This window comes from Tiliqua scincoides, chromosome 6, assembly GCF_035046505.1.
Source record: "Tiliqua scincoides isolate rTilSci1 chromosome 6, rTilSci1.hap2, whole genome shotgun sequence".
In the NCBI taxonomy this organism is placed as follows: Eukaryota; Metazoa; Chordata; class Lepidosauria; order Squamata; family Scincidae; genus Tiliqua; species Tiliqua scincoides.
The window spans coordinates 11,355,213-11,372,899 of NC_089826.1; the positions used below are offsets into that span (position 1 = coordinate 11,355,213).

Consider the following 17,687-nt stretch of genomic DNA (forward strand, 5'->3'; position numbering starts at 1 on the left):
TCCCCAGGTGTTTAATAATTTTATTGGGATAAATTTGATCCCTACACCAGATTAATACAACAAATCTTGACTTCAAATTCAATGTGTTTGCAATAATTCAGTTTGAGTGATACATTTTAGGGTTGTATTCTTGCATGGTATTGAGATAACCACAGGTGGTGTGCGGCCTCTCCGAGGCTCAGAAAAGCTCCCAGATGTGACCAGAATGAGGTTCCAGTCACATCTGGGAGGTCTGCAGGGGCAGCAATCCAGGGATTTGGCATTGATGGTGGGGTAAATGTATGAATGCCAAATTCACAGATAAAGAGGTTCTGCCTGTAGTATAAATAACCCAATTTCTAATTGTAAATAAATACAGGTTGAGTCTATCCACGGATTTTATATCCATGGATCTGGCTCAACTCAGGTACCTCGGACCCACGCTGGGCCAGACTTGGCTCAACCTGAACTCACCAAAGGCAACCAGAGCTGTGTTTCAATTGCTTCTGGAGGACCTTCTGAGGCCTCCCCCCCAACCAAAAAAACCAACTTCTGATTTCCCCAAGGGAAACCGGAAGTGAAATTTTGATGCCTTTTAAGGCATTCTGAGGCTCAGGGGAGGGCTTCCCCAGGAAACCAGAAGTCATGGGTTGTTGTTGTTGTTGTTTTTTGCCTCTAGGCTATAGAAAGCCCTCCAGAAGTGACCAGAGCACAGCTCCAGTTGCCTTCAGAGGGTTTAAAAGCGTAGAAACCACTGATTTGGTTATCTGCGGTTTCCAGTATCCACAGAAGGTCCGAGAACAAATCGTTCGCAGATACCGAGGTGCCACCTGTACCCCAAAGGAACTTCATACTTACTGAATTCAGCATGCTCCTGAGCATTCCCAGTAATAAAAATGCAGCTTCTGTGCAAATGTTGTGAATTGAGGAAACCACAGTGCCACTTGATGCAGGAACACCAAATATGAATGTCCAAATTGAGTCCAAGTCAAACTATTGAATGAAGAAAAATGGGGAAGAGGGGAGATAAAAAAAACAAACAACAGTAAGCACACAATCCATTTTCTTGCATCACTTTGCTAGCGGTGTGTGCGTTTACTGATATGTCATGCATCGCTACATTGCAAAGCATGCAACTCAAGTGCTTGGTATTTTGGCCTTGGTTGCACCTGTACAGATCAATCTGGTGGCAGTAGTTGTGATTAGGCAAACTCATTCACTCCATCAGTTGTCTGAAAGCCTCATGGCACTCAGCCTGCACTAATTATTTATTAAGCACTTAAGGATACAATAAGAACAGTGCAATAGTTTAAACATGAAATGGCCTCTGTCAAATTTGATCACTAGTAAAGAAACCACATACACATTTAGCCTGAACACCAAGGAAAAACGAGAAATAACTGTTCACATAAGGGTCTACATGGAGAACAGCAGCAGCAGCAGGGGAAATATTTTCCCACAGTGCACTTTGTTTTGCAAGGGGGAAAGAAAGGGGTCAAGTCTCCAGGAGCTTCCCATTTAGTGCTTAAGAGCAAACCTGCCAATGCATCCTCAAATGAACAAGAGGGACTAAGCAGGAATTGTAGTTGGCTAGGCCAACCATCCATTGGTGAGAGCCTGTAATCTTTTACTGTTCAAAGACCATTGCCTGATAAGTCAAAGATTTTCCCAAGAAGCGCAACACTGTCCAAAGTCCAAAGGAAACATTACAGACTTGTTGTATGTTGATATCAGCAGGTTCTGTTATTTTGGTTTCACGCCCCAGTACTAGGCGTGTTGTAGGTGCTAAATACTAGATGGACAACTAGACAGACAAACCCACAGAAGAGGATTCTGTGGAATAATATGTCCAAAAAACATAATATGTGGAATACATCCCATAGATCTGGGAGCTGACTTTCCTACGGAATGTAGTGAGATTATCATTTATGAAGGTTGTGAAAGTTCCTTCTTCACCCCAGGTCATGCCAGTGATGATGAAGGGCATGCGAGCACTAAAGCCTCTAGGCAAGCATAATGCAGCATAACATGCTCAAAAATTCAGATGGAACAGAATTTAATAAGATGTCCCTATGCCTAAGAACTGTGTCACATTTTGCCTGTCTGTTTAGTTAGGGTCCAACCCCCTCCCCATTCAGCAACAGTCCCACTGAAGAACAAAAAGGAACTATCAAATTACAAAATATAAGCAATTTTTACAAAACTTAGCAAGTAATCTTTAAAGTGCTGCCCATAATTGCTATATATCAAAGTATAAAAAGTATGTGAAATCTCATGAAACAGACTTCGAAAGAACATTCATCATCACTGTCATGCTGTGTCACAACTCTGAGTTCTATGGAACTCCAGAAAGGCAGAAGAATCTGAGACAAAGGCTACATCTTCTGTTATACCAGCAATTTACAAAATGGAGACCTCTGTGTCTGGAAACCCCCCCCCCTCCCACTGAGTGGTGCAGTACAGCTTATTTTTCAACCCAATCACTGCACAGGGGCACTCTGGGCAGTCAGGTCTACTGCCCAGCATCACCGCAGGCTGTGCAGCAGGATGTCAGGACAGACACGACTGCCCAGAGTCCCTGTGCTGTGATTAGGTTGAAAAATAAGCAATGCCACAATGGAACAGTAAGTGCCACTCACGGGGGGGGGGGGGGGCCTTCTTCCAAAACCTGGATCCAGCTTGCAGGCTGGGGTTTGGAGAGCCCTGTTTTATACCACATTCCATGAAGGACTATATTTTTTAAAACAATTAAGAAACTAAGTGAAACAGAAAGTGGCTGCAAACGCACATTCCTTCCGGATGGGGCATTCTTCATTACACTTTGCACCCCTCAATGCAGAGCTGAAATATATGAGGCCATAGTTGGCTCTGAAACATTTTCTTTTCCAGCATCACAATAAAATTGACATCTTACTAGATAATTCCTACCTGGCCACCCTGATTACATCGGCTGCTGATGACAGGTGCACTGACCTGCAGATTTTCAGGCAGTTCAGTGACTGGTTGCTGCAGAAAAAGTGCCATGAGGAGGAAATAGAGTGCAGGAACATTAGTGTGCTTAGGAAGAAATGACTGAAGAACTGGAAAACCCGGAAAATGACAAGCGTCCCGGTTAATTTCCCTGAGAGTCGATCTGCCACCAGCACTCCTGCCAACGTTAAAGCCTGAGGAAGAGAAGCAGCCCACAAAAAAAAATGTTAAGTCCAATTTATAAGCACCACCACAATGGAATGAAGCGTTCTCATTATCACTCCAGATTAGGATCAATGCACCGCATACTCCTCAATTATACTGAATCACTGTTGAAAATACCTTTAGAAACACCTTGAATATTTTGATGTGATCTGGTGCTAGCCTCTGAACTGCAAGTTTAGCCACTGGTAACTCTGGTTTCAGTTACACTGTGATGCATAGCTACAAAGTTATTGTTTTTCTGCTGGTGCCATTAATGTATAGTTAAAAAGGTAGAGTGATACATCTGGGTCCCTTTGGGGAGAAGGGCGGGATAGAAATAAAGTTTATCATCATCATCATCATCATCAATACAATCCTGAAACACTAGCCTATACGACGTTCCTCTGTTTTCATAATAATCTGAAATGATCCCAATAGAATAGTGTCCCTCCCCCTCCCAAAAAAACACAACAGAGAGAAAAAAAAAAAAGAGGGAAAGGTTTTGTTTGACCAAAAAGGAAAGATGGAGAATCTGAAGTTCCATACCGTAACTTGAATATCTATCATTTCACTATCATACATAAGACTATCAGACTAATCCTTGTTATTTTTAATGCCTTTTCGATTCCATTAGAAAAGCAAGACCGAAAATCAGTTATAATCAAGACCGAGAAAAATTATAGATCATAAATATACTAATCAAATTGCAGTATAAGGCTGGATTTTGTTTTCCTGGTGCCTAAATGATCTGGGATTGTGCAGAAAGACTTTAATGTACAATATACTCTGCCAAAATGAGGGCCTGGAGATACAATGATTTAATGTCAAGTTGTGTGTTTGATCCTTCACCAAGACTAGGCACAATCCACTGGGAGAATCTCCTGTGTAAGCTCAATGAAAGGAATGACATTGTCTGTCTTTCAATACTCTATCATAGAATTTAAAGAAAAATTTTGAAAAATCATTCTTTTAAGTACATGTAAAAGAAGTTGCCTGTATAATACAAAAACGTATTTGGTAACAAAAAAAGGCTTGGTTTCAAATTCTCTGTGGCTTATTTCTTTAAAAATAAACAGTGTTCGACTTTTCAAAGAGCTACACCATATTACCTGAAACCAATTTCACCTAAATTCCAAACTGTTTTCTCCCACATTCTCATGATAGTGTGAAAGTTTTTGTCCGGTGCCCTCTTCCTGCAATCTCTGATAAACAAGATTCTTATATAGAAGTCTTTGAGTGGTTATAATTGAAAGCATTCATACCCCTCCTTTCTTGCCATGACAAGTCAAGGTGGCTTACAAGTCATTAAAAAACAGAATTAAAACATCACACACACACACACACACACACACACACACACACACAGAGCTGTTTTTGGACTAGAGTTGCAGTGGTGAAATGGGACGTTTCTATCCCCTTCTCTCCATCAATTGAACTGATGTACAAATATTCCACAGAATAACCCACATGGCCAAAATGCTGCATGCTCATCCCTAGAAAATCTTTTCAGAAACCCTCACAAGACTGTAAATTGCAGGTGGGCCTGCGTTATCTGTGGATTTGGGACCCGCAGATTCCAATATCCACAGGTCCACAAACCCACGGGTCAGACCCACCTGGACTCCAGAGGCGAGGGGAGCTGTGCTCTGGAGGCGAAGATGTTCTGAGAGATGAGTAGGTCATGTGTGAACTCCCTGGTCCTTCAAATGCCTTCTGAGGCCTCTGGTAGGCTTTAGGTCACTTGTGGTTTTTCATAAAAGCCGGAAGTGATGTTTTAAAAGGCCTTCAGAGTCATCCACCAGAAGATTACAGGGCCCTGAAACTTGTGTATTTCATTATCTGCAGGGGGTCCTAGAATGCAACCCCTGTGGATAATGAGGGAGGCCCTGTATTACACTGAAACTGACTCTGCAAGTACCAGATTGATTTTTGTCTTCATTGTGCAACATTAAGATCAAACAGGTACAGAAGTTAGGATAACACATTAAAGAGTCATACCAAGCACTGTTCCAATCTTATTAGTCAAAACAGAATCTGTCTGGTCGAGCCAGCCGCTGCCACTGAGGCCTTCCTTAAACTTGATGAGAACAGCTGAGTTGCTCAACAAGACTACCAGAATCCTCATGGCTGCAGTCACTGTGGTAGGGTGCAGGTGCTCTTCCATAAACAGCATAACCCAGTCAAACCCAAGGGTCCGGATCAGCTCTTCGCAAGCCCTAAGCAAGGAAAAGAAAATTATAACTGGAGTACTTCTGAATATCATCCACTGTTGGCCCACAGTCAATCAAAACAGGTAGACCCTAAAGGATAACGGGGAATGCCCTTGCCCCTGGAAGGTCCTCTGAGCCCAGCAGAGGCTGCACATGTCCATCCACCCCAGTGGCTTCCCTGGGCCTCCTAGTGCCCAGGGAAGTTTCTCCGTGAAAACCAGAAGTTGTGTTTTTCACCCTCCAAGCTCAGTCTGAGCCCAGCAGAGGCTGTGGAAGGATGTGTGTGGCCTTTGCTAGGCTCAGAAAACCCTCTGGAGGGGAGTGGTGTGGAGCTCCTCTCACCTCCAGAGGGGATGCGCAGGAGACACATGGAACACCATGCACCAATGAGCCATGCAAGGGTGAACTTGGAAGTAGTGCATGACTTTCAGCTTTGGAATTCAACTTTGAAACTCAAGCTTAGGTATCTTCTGAAATTAATGTTGCCTTCACACAAACTGGCTTTTGGTAGGCCAGGATCAGGATAGCTAAGATCAATAGTAATTGGAAAGTTTACATATTCCTGCCCATTTGAAACTCTTAGATGGGGCAGCTAACTTAAATAATAAAATAATACAGGTATTTATATACCGCCTTTCTTGGCCGTCAGATTTCTCCTCAGACTTTATTCAAGGCAGTTTACATAGGCAGGCTATTTAAATACCCATAGGGATTTTTTACAATTGAAAGAAGGTTCTATCTTTCAAGAACCACAACATTTCAGATGTTTCTTTCTGATCTGGTTTTACATTCTGGCCTCCATCCTCACACGCTCAGAGCAGATGGAATAACTCGGCTCAGCTTGTCAGCTGCTTCAAGGTTGCACGGTGCTGGTGGCCTCAAACTGGCGACCTGCGGATGTTATCTTCAGGCAAACTGAGGCTCTACCCTCTAGACCAGACCTCCTGCCCAAGCAAAGCAAATCAATAACTATTCAAATGCTTGTAATTGCTCTATAATAGCACCACCAGTAGTTTGCATGACTAGAATTTCACTACTATTTAAATCCTCCCCCTCACTGAAGCAGAGCACTGGCAAGGAAGGACAATTTGTTATGTGGTTTGTTCATTAAGCAAACATTCAGCCCAATCTAGTGCCTCTGTTGTGTTAACAGACACTCCCTGCCCCACACTCGCTGGCTGCATAGGTTACTGGAGACTGATTGCCTCCTCTTTGCATTGCCTCTTTTTCTGCAAACAGACACTCTGCTGCAGACTATGGGAGATCTAACTGCCTTTTTGTAGTGCTTTGAGTATATGTGGTCTTTTGTTAAGTGGAAGGTTAAGTGATGCACGCCTGTACAAGGATTTTTTGCAGAGCTGGAGTAGGAATCACTGGGCAGCTGTTAAGGACCCAGAATCTTCAGAAAGGCCTATTGCTGACCCCCAAAACCACCTCCGTGCCTAAAGGCTTTGCGTAATGGCAGCCAGGTGTCTCTTTCAGGGGTCATCCATACAGAACACAGTTTGCTAAGGGTACCCTAATTTGCTGAAGCAGCCAAAGCCACATCACAGAACTGACAAGCAGAGGTCAATCAAGTCTCTTTTTTATCCATTAATGAAACGATTTTCAACCTTTTTCATCTCACGGCACACTGACATGAGCGATAAAATTGACAAGGAACACCATCTGTTTTTTGACACTTAAAGCACACCATGTTGCCTTATTAATTGTCAAAAACTCTTATGAAGTTGTAGAACGCAAGAAAAGGGGAGGGGCATAAAGCACTGGGGGCTCACATCCTCCAATTACCCTACTAATAAATGACCCTTCCCCAGACTCCTACAGCACACTTGTGAACAATTCATGGCACACCAAGGTGCCATGGCACACTGGTTGACAGTTGTTGGCAACCTTCAGTCTCGAAAGACTATGGTATCGTGGTCTGAATGGTGGTTCTGGAACAGCATCTAGTGTGGCTGAAAAGGCCGATTCGGGAGTGACAATCCCTTCCACACTGGGAGCAAGTGCAGTCTCTCCCTGGTCTGTCTCCCTGGCTATGGGCCTTCCTTCTTTGCCTCTTTGCCTCAGTCTGTTGGCCAAGTGTCTCTTCAAACTGGGAAAGGCCATGCTGCACAGCCTGCCTCCAAGCTGCATTAACGAGCTCTGGGTTCTTGCCACAGCCACATTCCCACCAAAAAATTTAGGTTACTCACTGCAAGTTGACACTGGTTTTCTCTTTAGATGTGTACATCAGTTTAAGCAGGATGTCCAGGAGTCTGTTCCTCAGAAGAATAAGATTTGCAGAAACAAGACCTCCAAAGTCATCTTCTGTTCCTGAAAAATGCACAGGTCTAGTTAATTTTTGGAATTAAATGTTCATTCTATTTTCTAAAATAATCATTTCTAACACACATACACACACACACCCCTCTAGCTGATTTATATTTTTTCTGCTTTTATGACTAAGACAACTTGTTTGAGCTTCACAAACTAGGCTCCCAACTAGGAATTATGAAACTGGCACCATAGAAGATAGGAAAAAGAAAATTCAAAAAAAGACTGCTTTAAAGCAAACAGCATTATTATAATAAAGTCAGGCACAACAGTACTGAAAATTAGAATACAATATCCATGGTAATGAAAAAAACATGCCTCAAGTGACTCCTTCTCTTCCACTATTTTTCAGGAGCCAGGAACGACTTACCATTGTCAAGTTTTTCTTCATTGTTCATCTCCATGACTACAAATTTCTCACAGACTGCAAACGTAGGCAAAGTAGAAGAGATGAACTGTCCAAACCTTGGTGGATACAAGAGGAAGAAAAAATGGAATGCACTTTGTGTGACAGATGGAGTTTAATTTGTCATTAATGAGCATCAGCTGCAGAATAAAAATAATACTAAGAGGTAATCTTTTAAAAAAGCTTGCAGCATCTAACTCAGTCCTATGTTTTGATCTTGTAATTAATTTGTTATTGCACTGGTGATATTTTATGCTGCTTAAGCCATTTCTGCCCAACGTTGCATATACGCGACACGGATCAAATGAGTTCACCCATGGACTGGGCAAAACAGGGTTAATTTATTGTATTTTTGCTGTTTTTACTGCATTTTATTACATATGTAAGTCCCTCGGATGTCACTTGTTGGGGAGAAAGGCAGGGTAAAAATGTATTAATAAATAAACAAACATACAGCAACCAAACACATCTGACATCAGGTTATCCATCACACTACACACAGGTGAAGACACTATGCACAAGGTGCTCTGGAACAGAAAGTTAAGATCACCTCCAAAGTGATACGAAATGAAGTCAGAAAGGTTTAAAGATTGCAGTCATTGCCCAAAGATTAGTACATTACACAATATACAAGCAATCATGACAAAATCATATGACAAATATTTATATTCTCTAGATGCCTTTATGCCCAAACAATCCCATCTCAAGGAGTACCTTTTTAAGAAATAAGGACTAATCAGAAGGAAATAACATAAAAAATATACCCTCACAATGAAACATGCACTCTCTTTTTCAAAGCAAAAAAAGTAAACCCAGTGAATCTTCATGGTACCTGAGTAGGTCGTTGCTGCTCGGAAAACCCTGAAGCAAATAGCTCAGTACATTGCTAATAGCAGCAATGGTTGGTTGAGACAAAGACATATCTCGAAGAGTCAGCAAGAGTTTGGGGATTAGCTGGAACTCCCTCATCAATTTGGCATTTTTTGCTGCTTCACTGAAAGAGAACATAAGAACATAGATGAATTAGCATCTTTTATTAGTTTGAGTAACCCCTTGTACTCCACATTCTGTTATCAAATTATTTGGGTCAGTTTTGGACAGTAAATCACATACAAACCTCACGGATTCATAGGCAGAGGAATCAATGACTCTACAAGGATGTTATCATACCATTCCCTTTGAATGTAGCCTCTAATGTGTAATTAAGTGAAGCCAATTTTAAAAATCAAGTTTCATTAAAGGAAACACGCAAAGTGCTTGCCAATGACATACAAAGGCCAATCACCTGTTTGCAGCTTCTGCCCTAGTCTGAATGGCCAAAATTACCTGATTGGGGATTCAAATCAGGGATTTGGGATATCCATCCCTTAATGGCCAGGGATGGATATTTTCTATTTAGCACAGGGTGTACATTATTTCTTTTCCTCCTGAGTTCTAACTCTCCTTTCTGACTTCGCTATCTCTACCACAAAAGAATTAAATCAAACTGTGCAACAGAATTAAGACAGAGCAAGCAGACATAACCGTCAGAGGTTACTGACTAGAAAGAAAAATTTGCACTGATAATGTACAAGACAAAAACATGCCAGCTAATACCTGGATTCAGTAAGAAGTTCAATGAAATGTTCAAATAATGAAAGATGAAGTTCATATGGTGCATGAAGCCAAACCTGAAATACAAAATATACAGTTGACTTATAATTGGTACGCACTATTAACTTTAGCAGAGTTACTCGAGGCTAGAAACATCAGTCGGTTCCCCTTTCTACTTGGGCTTCACTTCCATTTTTTCATAGGAAAAAAGTAGAGCATGAATACATTAACAAAACAGTTTAACTATGCTTTTTTGTTTTACTTCCTATAGCAGATCACAGTTGACGGCAACCAAAACAATGAAAGCCCAGAATTGCAACTTGACAGAGTAACCAAAGTCATCTTCAAGCTGAATTGTAGTTAAAAAGAGACTAGATTTACCCTTTTCAATTTCCATTATAATCTGGGGGAAAGACTACTATCTGAAGACAAGAAGGAGCCACTATATAAATTAATCAATGTTGTATAAGTCTGTACCTGACCTTCTCTGCCCCGTCCTGCCATATACAAGTGTGTGACCATTACATGAGTTTTACAATAAGAGAAAGTGGTATCATTACTGAGGCAGGCACAACAAATGGAATTTAATCAATTTGTCAAAGAAATGGATAGCAGTTAGACAGTAATAAAAAAATTCATAATAAGAATTCTATACACCGATATGATCCACTTTTGTTTTTCTAGCCATTTCTCATCTCAAGTACTGCAAGCTCCTCTTCTCAGATCTCCTGCCGATAGCCCTCTATTGTTGCTAAAATGATCATAAACAATGATGTTGCACACCTCTTTCAGTTGTAGCACTTTAGATTAGTGCTGCACCAAATGTGTAGCATGACCAATGTCATGGTTAAACGTCCTTTCATTTAAACCTTTGTTTTTCCAGTTCTGACATATCAACTCAATGTTATTCCCTTCATTTCATGTACAGTAATCAACTGCTATCTTATTTCTCTCATGTTTAATTTCATACCTTCTATTTCACATAACTTCTCTGTATAAGAAACATATCCCCATACTCTACTACTCCAGTTGACCGTATGCAAACTCTGTTGTTCTTTTCCTCAAGAATTCTCTACCTGAGTCTAATAGCCTAATCTACTCTGTGGTACATGCCATCAGATAAAGTTGCCCTTTTTCAAACTTGTCCTTTACCACAACATTATTTGTTTATGGAATGCAGATTCTGCCTTTCTATCCAAAACTGGGTACCTGAGATCAACTACTTACTTAAGTCATAGGTTTCCCAAACTTTCCCTGTTCACAATGCCCTTAAGTGTCTCAGGGCGCAATCCTAACCAACTTTCCAGCACTGGCATAGCTGCACCAGTGGGGCATGTGCTGCATCCTGCAGTTGGGGGGCAATCATGGAGGCCTCCTCATGGTAAGGCAGTGTTTGTTCCTTTACCTCGGAGTTGCATGGCCCTTATGACAGTGCTGGAAAATTGGTTAGGATTGTGACCTCAGTAATTTTTCACAGCACTCCTAGGCTAAAAGAGATACCACAAAAAATACCTGTTTTCCTATTTCACTTGAAAATATAAAATATCTCATGGCACCCCTGCAAATTTGTGCATCACGGTGCTCCAGTACACCACAGCAGTTTGGGAAACGCTGACTTAAACCAATTATCAAAATGCATGGGACCAACATTCTAATGCAAAAAAGTTGATAATCAGAATTTTCCATGTCTCATCGTTTAAGCCAGTCTTACACAACCAGGGTTTTGGTGTTCACCCTCTGCTACATTCATAAGTCCCATTCCCAAAATCCTCAGCCCCCCAGTATCTACTGCCAATTCTGCCACTGTGCATACTTGCCACTGTGCATACATGTGTCAGAGTGCTGCAGTGGTTCTTGCATTGAGAACCTTAGGGATGGTAAGAAGGAGATTCAGCCTGAATTGATCACCCAGTTCTGGCTAAAAGAAGGGAACTGCAGCAGGACTAGCCACACCAGTAAAACAGCCTCTTTATACCAATAGGTCTGAGCAGGTAATACCCCTGGAGAGGCTTTGACAACAGGATGGCTCACTTGACCTGACCAGCTAGCAGACCTGGACTCCATTACTCATCTCTGGCTACTTGTTCACTTTGCTTCCCGCTAAGTCTCTCTTTCACTTTGCTGTCAATTCAGCTCCAACAGCAAAGCTTTCATGAAAAACAACCATCCATTTTCAATCTCAACAATATTCCCCACATTGTGTTTTGCTAGAGCAATAACTGCAAAGTGCTCTTCCATAGGAAAGTTATTACAGGAGAAGCGTCTCTTAGCTGATCTCATGCTATTTCTGTCACTGATCGCAGCTTTAAAAAGTTAAAGTGAAAGTAAAAAACTTTCACTATGGAACAAAATGGTGTAACTGTTGCAATCAACCAAAAAGGCTGATGGGCTTGTAAGCTTTTTGCAGAGCAACTGCAAAGCATTCTGCATTGCATACAAAGCATGAGACTGACAGAAGCAAATCTGTCTCAACCATGCACTTCCTCTTTGGAGATACAAACTGTCCCCGGTTTACTAATGATCCTATTTATTGCTGGCTTTGAGGGATGCCCGATTTACCTCGAAGTCACAGAGCAGGTCCTGGAAAGCGGTTGAATTAGGAATAATGGATGTCTCATGACCACTGTCGACAGTCCCCACCAAGGAAAAGGTCAAGTGAAGGATGTGGCTGTTCAGAAGAAAGCGTTTCTTCTTTAACAACATTGCCAGCAACTGAAATGAAAATATAGCCCTGCATTTAGACATTTAGCCACAAGCAGTAGTTGCCTTTTATAATACATATAATTTGCAGACCATGAAAAATATCAACTTTGTCCAAGCTGACTGCCACAATGGAAGCCGCACAGCGGAGCCATACACGCTGACATGCCATCTTAAAGACAAAGACTACATTCCGTCATAGTAAACCATTAACACCAAGAGCTACACTAAAAACAACAGAAGACATAATTGACATTAACCCCTGCAACCCCAATTCGTGAACTGAAGAACTATTCCTGAATTTTCTTGCTAGCTGTTAGCCTTGCACCAAATCCATACTTGTCAAACACTTCTCTCTCTCCCCCCCCTCCCTCCCCCGTGTGAAAATAAAATGCAACAGCAAGAGTCTTTTACAAATTTAAACTTTGGTCACTTAGGGGAGACTATAATAGGAATCCAAGAGAGGTCAGGTAGCTGCATTTTAAAGTAATTATTTTCAGCATTTCTGAAGTCATTACCTTAGGATTGATTTGATCTTATTGTTGAAGGGAAGCTATTTCTAAATAATGTATTAATATGCCCTATGGACTGTTTTCTACTCCTCCTTTTAAACTGAAATTTCAACTGTGGGGACCTGGCATACTTGTATGATAAAGGTTTTGAGAAGCCAGTATCACTAGCTGATTGCTGCAAAACAAACAGGCGCTAATAACTGGCTCGCTCGCCAGTGATCAGGTTCGCTTGCTGAACTCCTGGTAAACGAGACTCATATTGGTATTCAAAAGCTAAAAGATGAATGAGTTTGGTGTACAAGAGAGCTTATTCCAAACCATGCGATGAGACACATTGTTGGACCGTTATAGAGAAAGTCACCTTGATGTTACCAGTAACAAGGGGTTAGTGTTTCAGCTCACTGTGCCTTTCACTACCCTGAAAATTCAGACCCATTTCATGTCCCTTCTATTTGTTTAAAACCAATCAGTTTGTCTTAAAATAGACAAAAAAACAAAAACAAAAAACAAACTACCATTCCTTAACAACCGTTCTCACTGTGGGCTTAAAATGCCCTTCAACAGAGACAGATGGTACAGGGCCCTTGAGTACACTAACAATAACCAGCTTCTCTTATTTACTTCTCTTCAGGTTCATATGTGATCCTCCTTTGATTTGGCAGCTGAGAAGAGCCTCTGCTGAGCGAGCACATGTCAGAGCTCTGGAACAATGACCATCTTCTGGGGAAACAGCATATTGCTTTTCAGTCGAGCCATATAAGGCCACCGACAAATCCTGTACCTCTCCCCTCCTCCCCACTCAACTGATTTTAAGGCAAGATGTAATGATTCAAGTATCAATGTAATGTAATAATTTATTCTACATGTCGCTTTATAGAGAAGCTATAGCATGTACCTGATAACCTTTGATTCTTTCCATTTCTTTGCTAGCCAGAGGGTTGCTCTTTACCACACACACAAGGGCCTTCACAGCAGCGTACAGTCCTTCGACATCAGATGCCATGGCTACCAGACCCAGAATAGCAGCTGCTCCACCAATGTACTGCAATGTAGTGGCAACGGGCTTAGGGACAAACGTTCTTACTCCTGAGCAAAAATAAGCAAACGTTCTTACTTCTGAGCAAAAATAAACTCATTTAAAATCTGCTCAATTAATGAATCACAGTAAAATTAAGTATTTCTATTACAGTTTTTTAAAAGAGAAGTAAATTTCCCATTTCCTCCAGACCTCAACCCCCAAAACCCTTAACGAACAAAACAGAAATTAGCATATTTGTAGGAATAATAAATGCACCGTGGAAAATAAATATTACTTCCAGTCATTTTATGTTCAAAGGAGAATATGAATTGCCTTAAGCTCTCGTGCAAACAAGAAAATGAAACTCTTTAGCTGAAAAGCACCAATCAAATTGCCCTTCAACAATCCTAGTCTCAGAAATCTCCTTGCATATGATCAGACCAAAGGTCTATGAAGCCCCACAGTGTTTAGCTGGATGCCTCTGGGAAGTCCAGAAACAGGGTATGTAGACCAGTTCTTCTCCCATGTTGCTTCCCAGCAGCTGGTATTCAGAAGGAGCATATAGCCATCACGATGAGTAGCCGTTCCTACACTTGCTTTCAACGAATTTGTCTAATCCACCCTTTAAAGCCATCTAGGTTAGTGGCCATCCTCGTGACGTGGCGAGGATTCTATAAATTACGTGCTATGTGAGGTACTTCCTTTTGTTTGTAAGGAATCTCCTGTCAGTTGCATTCACTGAATGACACCAAGTTCTAGCACTATAAGAGAGTGACAAAACCATCTCTCTATCCACTTTCTCCACACTGTGCAGAGTTTTAAAAGTATCTATCAAGTCCCTCATGCACCAGTCACCTTTTTTCCTAAACTGTAACATCTTAAATGTGTATAGCCTTTCCTCATAGGGAAGGTACTCCAGGCCCCTGTTCCTTTCAACTGCCCCTTTTCTAGAACACACCAAAGCATTATTTATTATATTTGTAATCTGCCTTTCTCCCCAAAGGGCACCCAAGGTGGTTAAAGAGCACTAAAATACAGATAGAACTATAAAAGACAATATAAACAGCTAACAATAAAAAACAAACAAATATAAAAACAAAGCAGCCAGCAGTAAGAAATACCAGTAAAAGACATTAAAATAAATTCCTAAAAGCAGCTATTATAGCTGCTTTCCTAAATAAAAATGGCTTCAGGTATCACTGGAAGGTTAACAAAGAGGAAGCTGTCCCCAGCTCAAAGGGGAGGGAATTCCATAATGCAGGTACCCCACCGAGAAGGCCCTGTTTCTGGCTGCCAACCCCCTGACCTCTCTCAATGGTGGCATAACTAAAGGGCCCCCTCCGATGACCTAAGAGAACAGACTGGATTGTTCACAAATTCCAGCATGCATGAATTCCAGAGACAATAGTCTATTTATGCCAGAAATAAGCACCAAATCTTAAGCGGCTATGCAGCAGAACTACTTGTCATGATCCACCCAAAACACTCCATGCACACAAGCATTTCTAGATATTACGTATCAAGAGACACTTATCTCAAGACCCTCAAAAATAGGTAATGAAAGATTACAATTCCTACAGGACAGGAACTGGTAAACACCTATGAGAGACATACATTTCTACGGTTAAATTGCATATGACAAGATGCAGATATAGACACTGCAAAATTATTTATCTTTATTTCAATAGACATCCCATGACAACAAGTGATAGCACATACCATGCAGGCATTTCAGTTTAATTGCATGGAGGTTGCTAGCCCCAGAAGAAAGACAATGTGCAAGATCTAAAAGTCAGAAAATTCAAAGTATTTTGACATACTCATGAACTTGTCACAAGTGCTAGGTGTTGTCCTGCACAGGAAAAGTGAAACACCTGAATTTAGAGACCTTCAAGCCTTTGGGAACATGATCAACGTCTAAAAGCATCTAAAAATGCTCACTAGTTTCTTAACATTGAAAAGAAACAGTTAGCTATAACTCATCTCACCCAAATATCCTATCAGAGCTGCACCAATAGTACGCGCAGGGCCATTCAGATGTCCTCCTGAATTGTGGAGCAGCTTCACTGGAGTGGCATTTTCATGAGAGGAAACAGCCAGCTAATTAAAACAAAGAAAACTGAGCAGTTAAAAACGCACTCCTTCAGAAAATGCATTTGCCATACACTTTAATGAAATAGCAGAACAATGGTTAACCGTAACTAAAGGATTGCTAGACCAGTTTTGAACTCCTGAATTTTGATTCATAGATTAATGAAGGCAGAGTTATGGTCAGTGGGACTAGTTGCCTAAGAAGATGAAATAATTTTTCTTCTATATTTTTAAGCACAGGTTAGTAGGCATGGTCTACTAACCGGCATGATCCCCTGGGGGCTGGGGACAAGAATAGGCCCTCAGTTTGGCTGTACTTGTCGTAAGAGGCGACTAAACAGCCACCGGGCAGATGGGACTCGTTAGCCTGGGAAGGCAGCTCATCTGAGAGAAGGAAAACTCTGATCCCAAACCTCCACTGCCTTGTGGCTACATCCAGTTATGAAAAAGGCTTCAGGAGTCAGCCTCAAGACAAAATCCAGAGCCGAAGTCCCTGAGGCAGTTTGCGGCTGTATACAGTCACGCTTTGGCAACTCCTGCGACGCCAATGGAACCAACCGTATTGGCCTCTGCCTTTCCATTGGACCATTTCAGGGACGTGGAGAGGGGGGATTTGCTGCATGGGAAACAGTCTATCCTCCATATCTACACTACCCAGGCTTCGCGCACTGGAGAGGACACTCTGTTCCAGAACCACTATTCAGAGCGTGATACCATAGTCTTCCGAGACTGAAGGATGCCAACAGATGAGTAGGCATGGTTTATCTTTGTGGGCCTTTCAAAATTCTTTAATCTACAGACAACATTATCTTCAAAAGGACACTAGTTCTGAATTACATTTACAGCTGAGATTATTGAATTTTACCCACATACACCTAAATCCTTCAAAGCTTCACTAAGGCTACAATTCTATATATGCTTACTTGGGAGCAAGCTCCATTTAATTCAGTGGGACTTACTTATGAGTAGACATGCATAGGATTGTGCTGTAAGAAATTAGAAATGAAGACTAGCAATTCAGCAGCTGGGGTCCCTTCTATCCTCCAATTAGGAGATGAAGAAGTTGAAATTAAAAAAAAAAGATAGGGAATTTACTGAAGATCTGAAATATTCTGAGGGAGCAATGCTACAAAAAACAAGACTTAATGTAGAAGAATGCATACATTAAGAACAAGACATAATGTAGAAGAATGCATACATTAAGAACAAGACTTAATGTAGAAGAATGCATAACCCACAGTTTCTTGTGTGGGTTCCAGTACATACTAAGCAAAAACCCTGCTTGCCTATCTGCTTCTGAGCAAATATGAGCATTCCCAAATAATAAAGGGAAGCCCCTATTAATATAAGGCACTTGTGATCCCAACAGCGATACATCATGGCATTTCCTGAGTCAATATCCTAAGCTAGCATGAGGTCAACAATCCTCATCATGAGGTTTTCAAACTTACCTGCTTGGCAATAGCCTTGCTGTCCAATTTGTTGTAAACTTTTCTGATCCTTGCCACTGTCAGTGATGAAACAGAGAGTGCATAGAGCCCAAAAGAAACTTTCTCTTCTGGTACCAAAGATACTGGAGACAGGCCAACCCCTTCCGGTTTGGAATCTTTGCCTTTAGAATGGAAAACACGTTTTTGTATGAGGTGACATAGCATTTGGCTATGAATGCAAGTTGCGATCTGAGCAGC

The 17,687-nt window shown here is 41.4% G+C and overlaps 1 protein-coding gene across 1 annotated transcript in view; it reads right to left on the minus strand.

Annotated features, from left to right (window-relative positions):
* The window catches only part of WDFY3 (WD repeat and FYVE domain containing 3), a 117,937-nt gene that overhangs the window by 47,406 nt on the left and 52,844 nt on the right, over positions 1-17,687 (minus strand). The window contains exons 20-30 of the mRNA XM_066631605.1: positions 17,451-17,611; positions 15,897-16,008; positions 13,786-13,976; positions 12,238-12,390; positions 9,682-9,755; positions 8,918-9,079; positions 8,050-8,144; positions 7,559-7,679; positions 5,152-5,369; positions 2,908-3,143; positions 838-972 (exon numbers count right to left, since the gene is read on the minus strand). Of these exons, the coding sequence (XP_066487702.1) occupies positions 838-972; positions 2,908-3,143; positions 5,152-5,369; positions 7,559-7,679; positions 8,050-8,144; positions 8,918-9,079; positions 9,682-9,755; positions 12,238-12,390; positions 13,786-13,976; positions 15,897-16,008; positions 17,451-17,611 (1,658 nt within the window). The remainder of the gene's footprint in view (positions 1-837; positions 973-2,907; positions 3,144-5,151; positions 5,370-7,558; positions 7,680-8,049; positions 8,145-8,917; positions 9,080-9,681; positions 9,756-12,237; positions 12,391-13,785; positions 13,977-15,896; positions 16,009-17,450; positions 17,612-17,687) is intronic.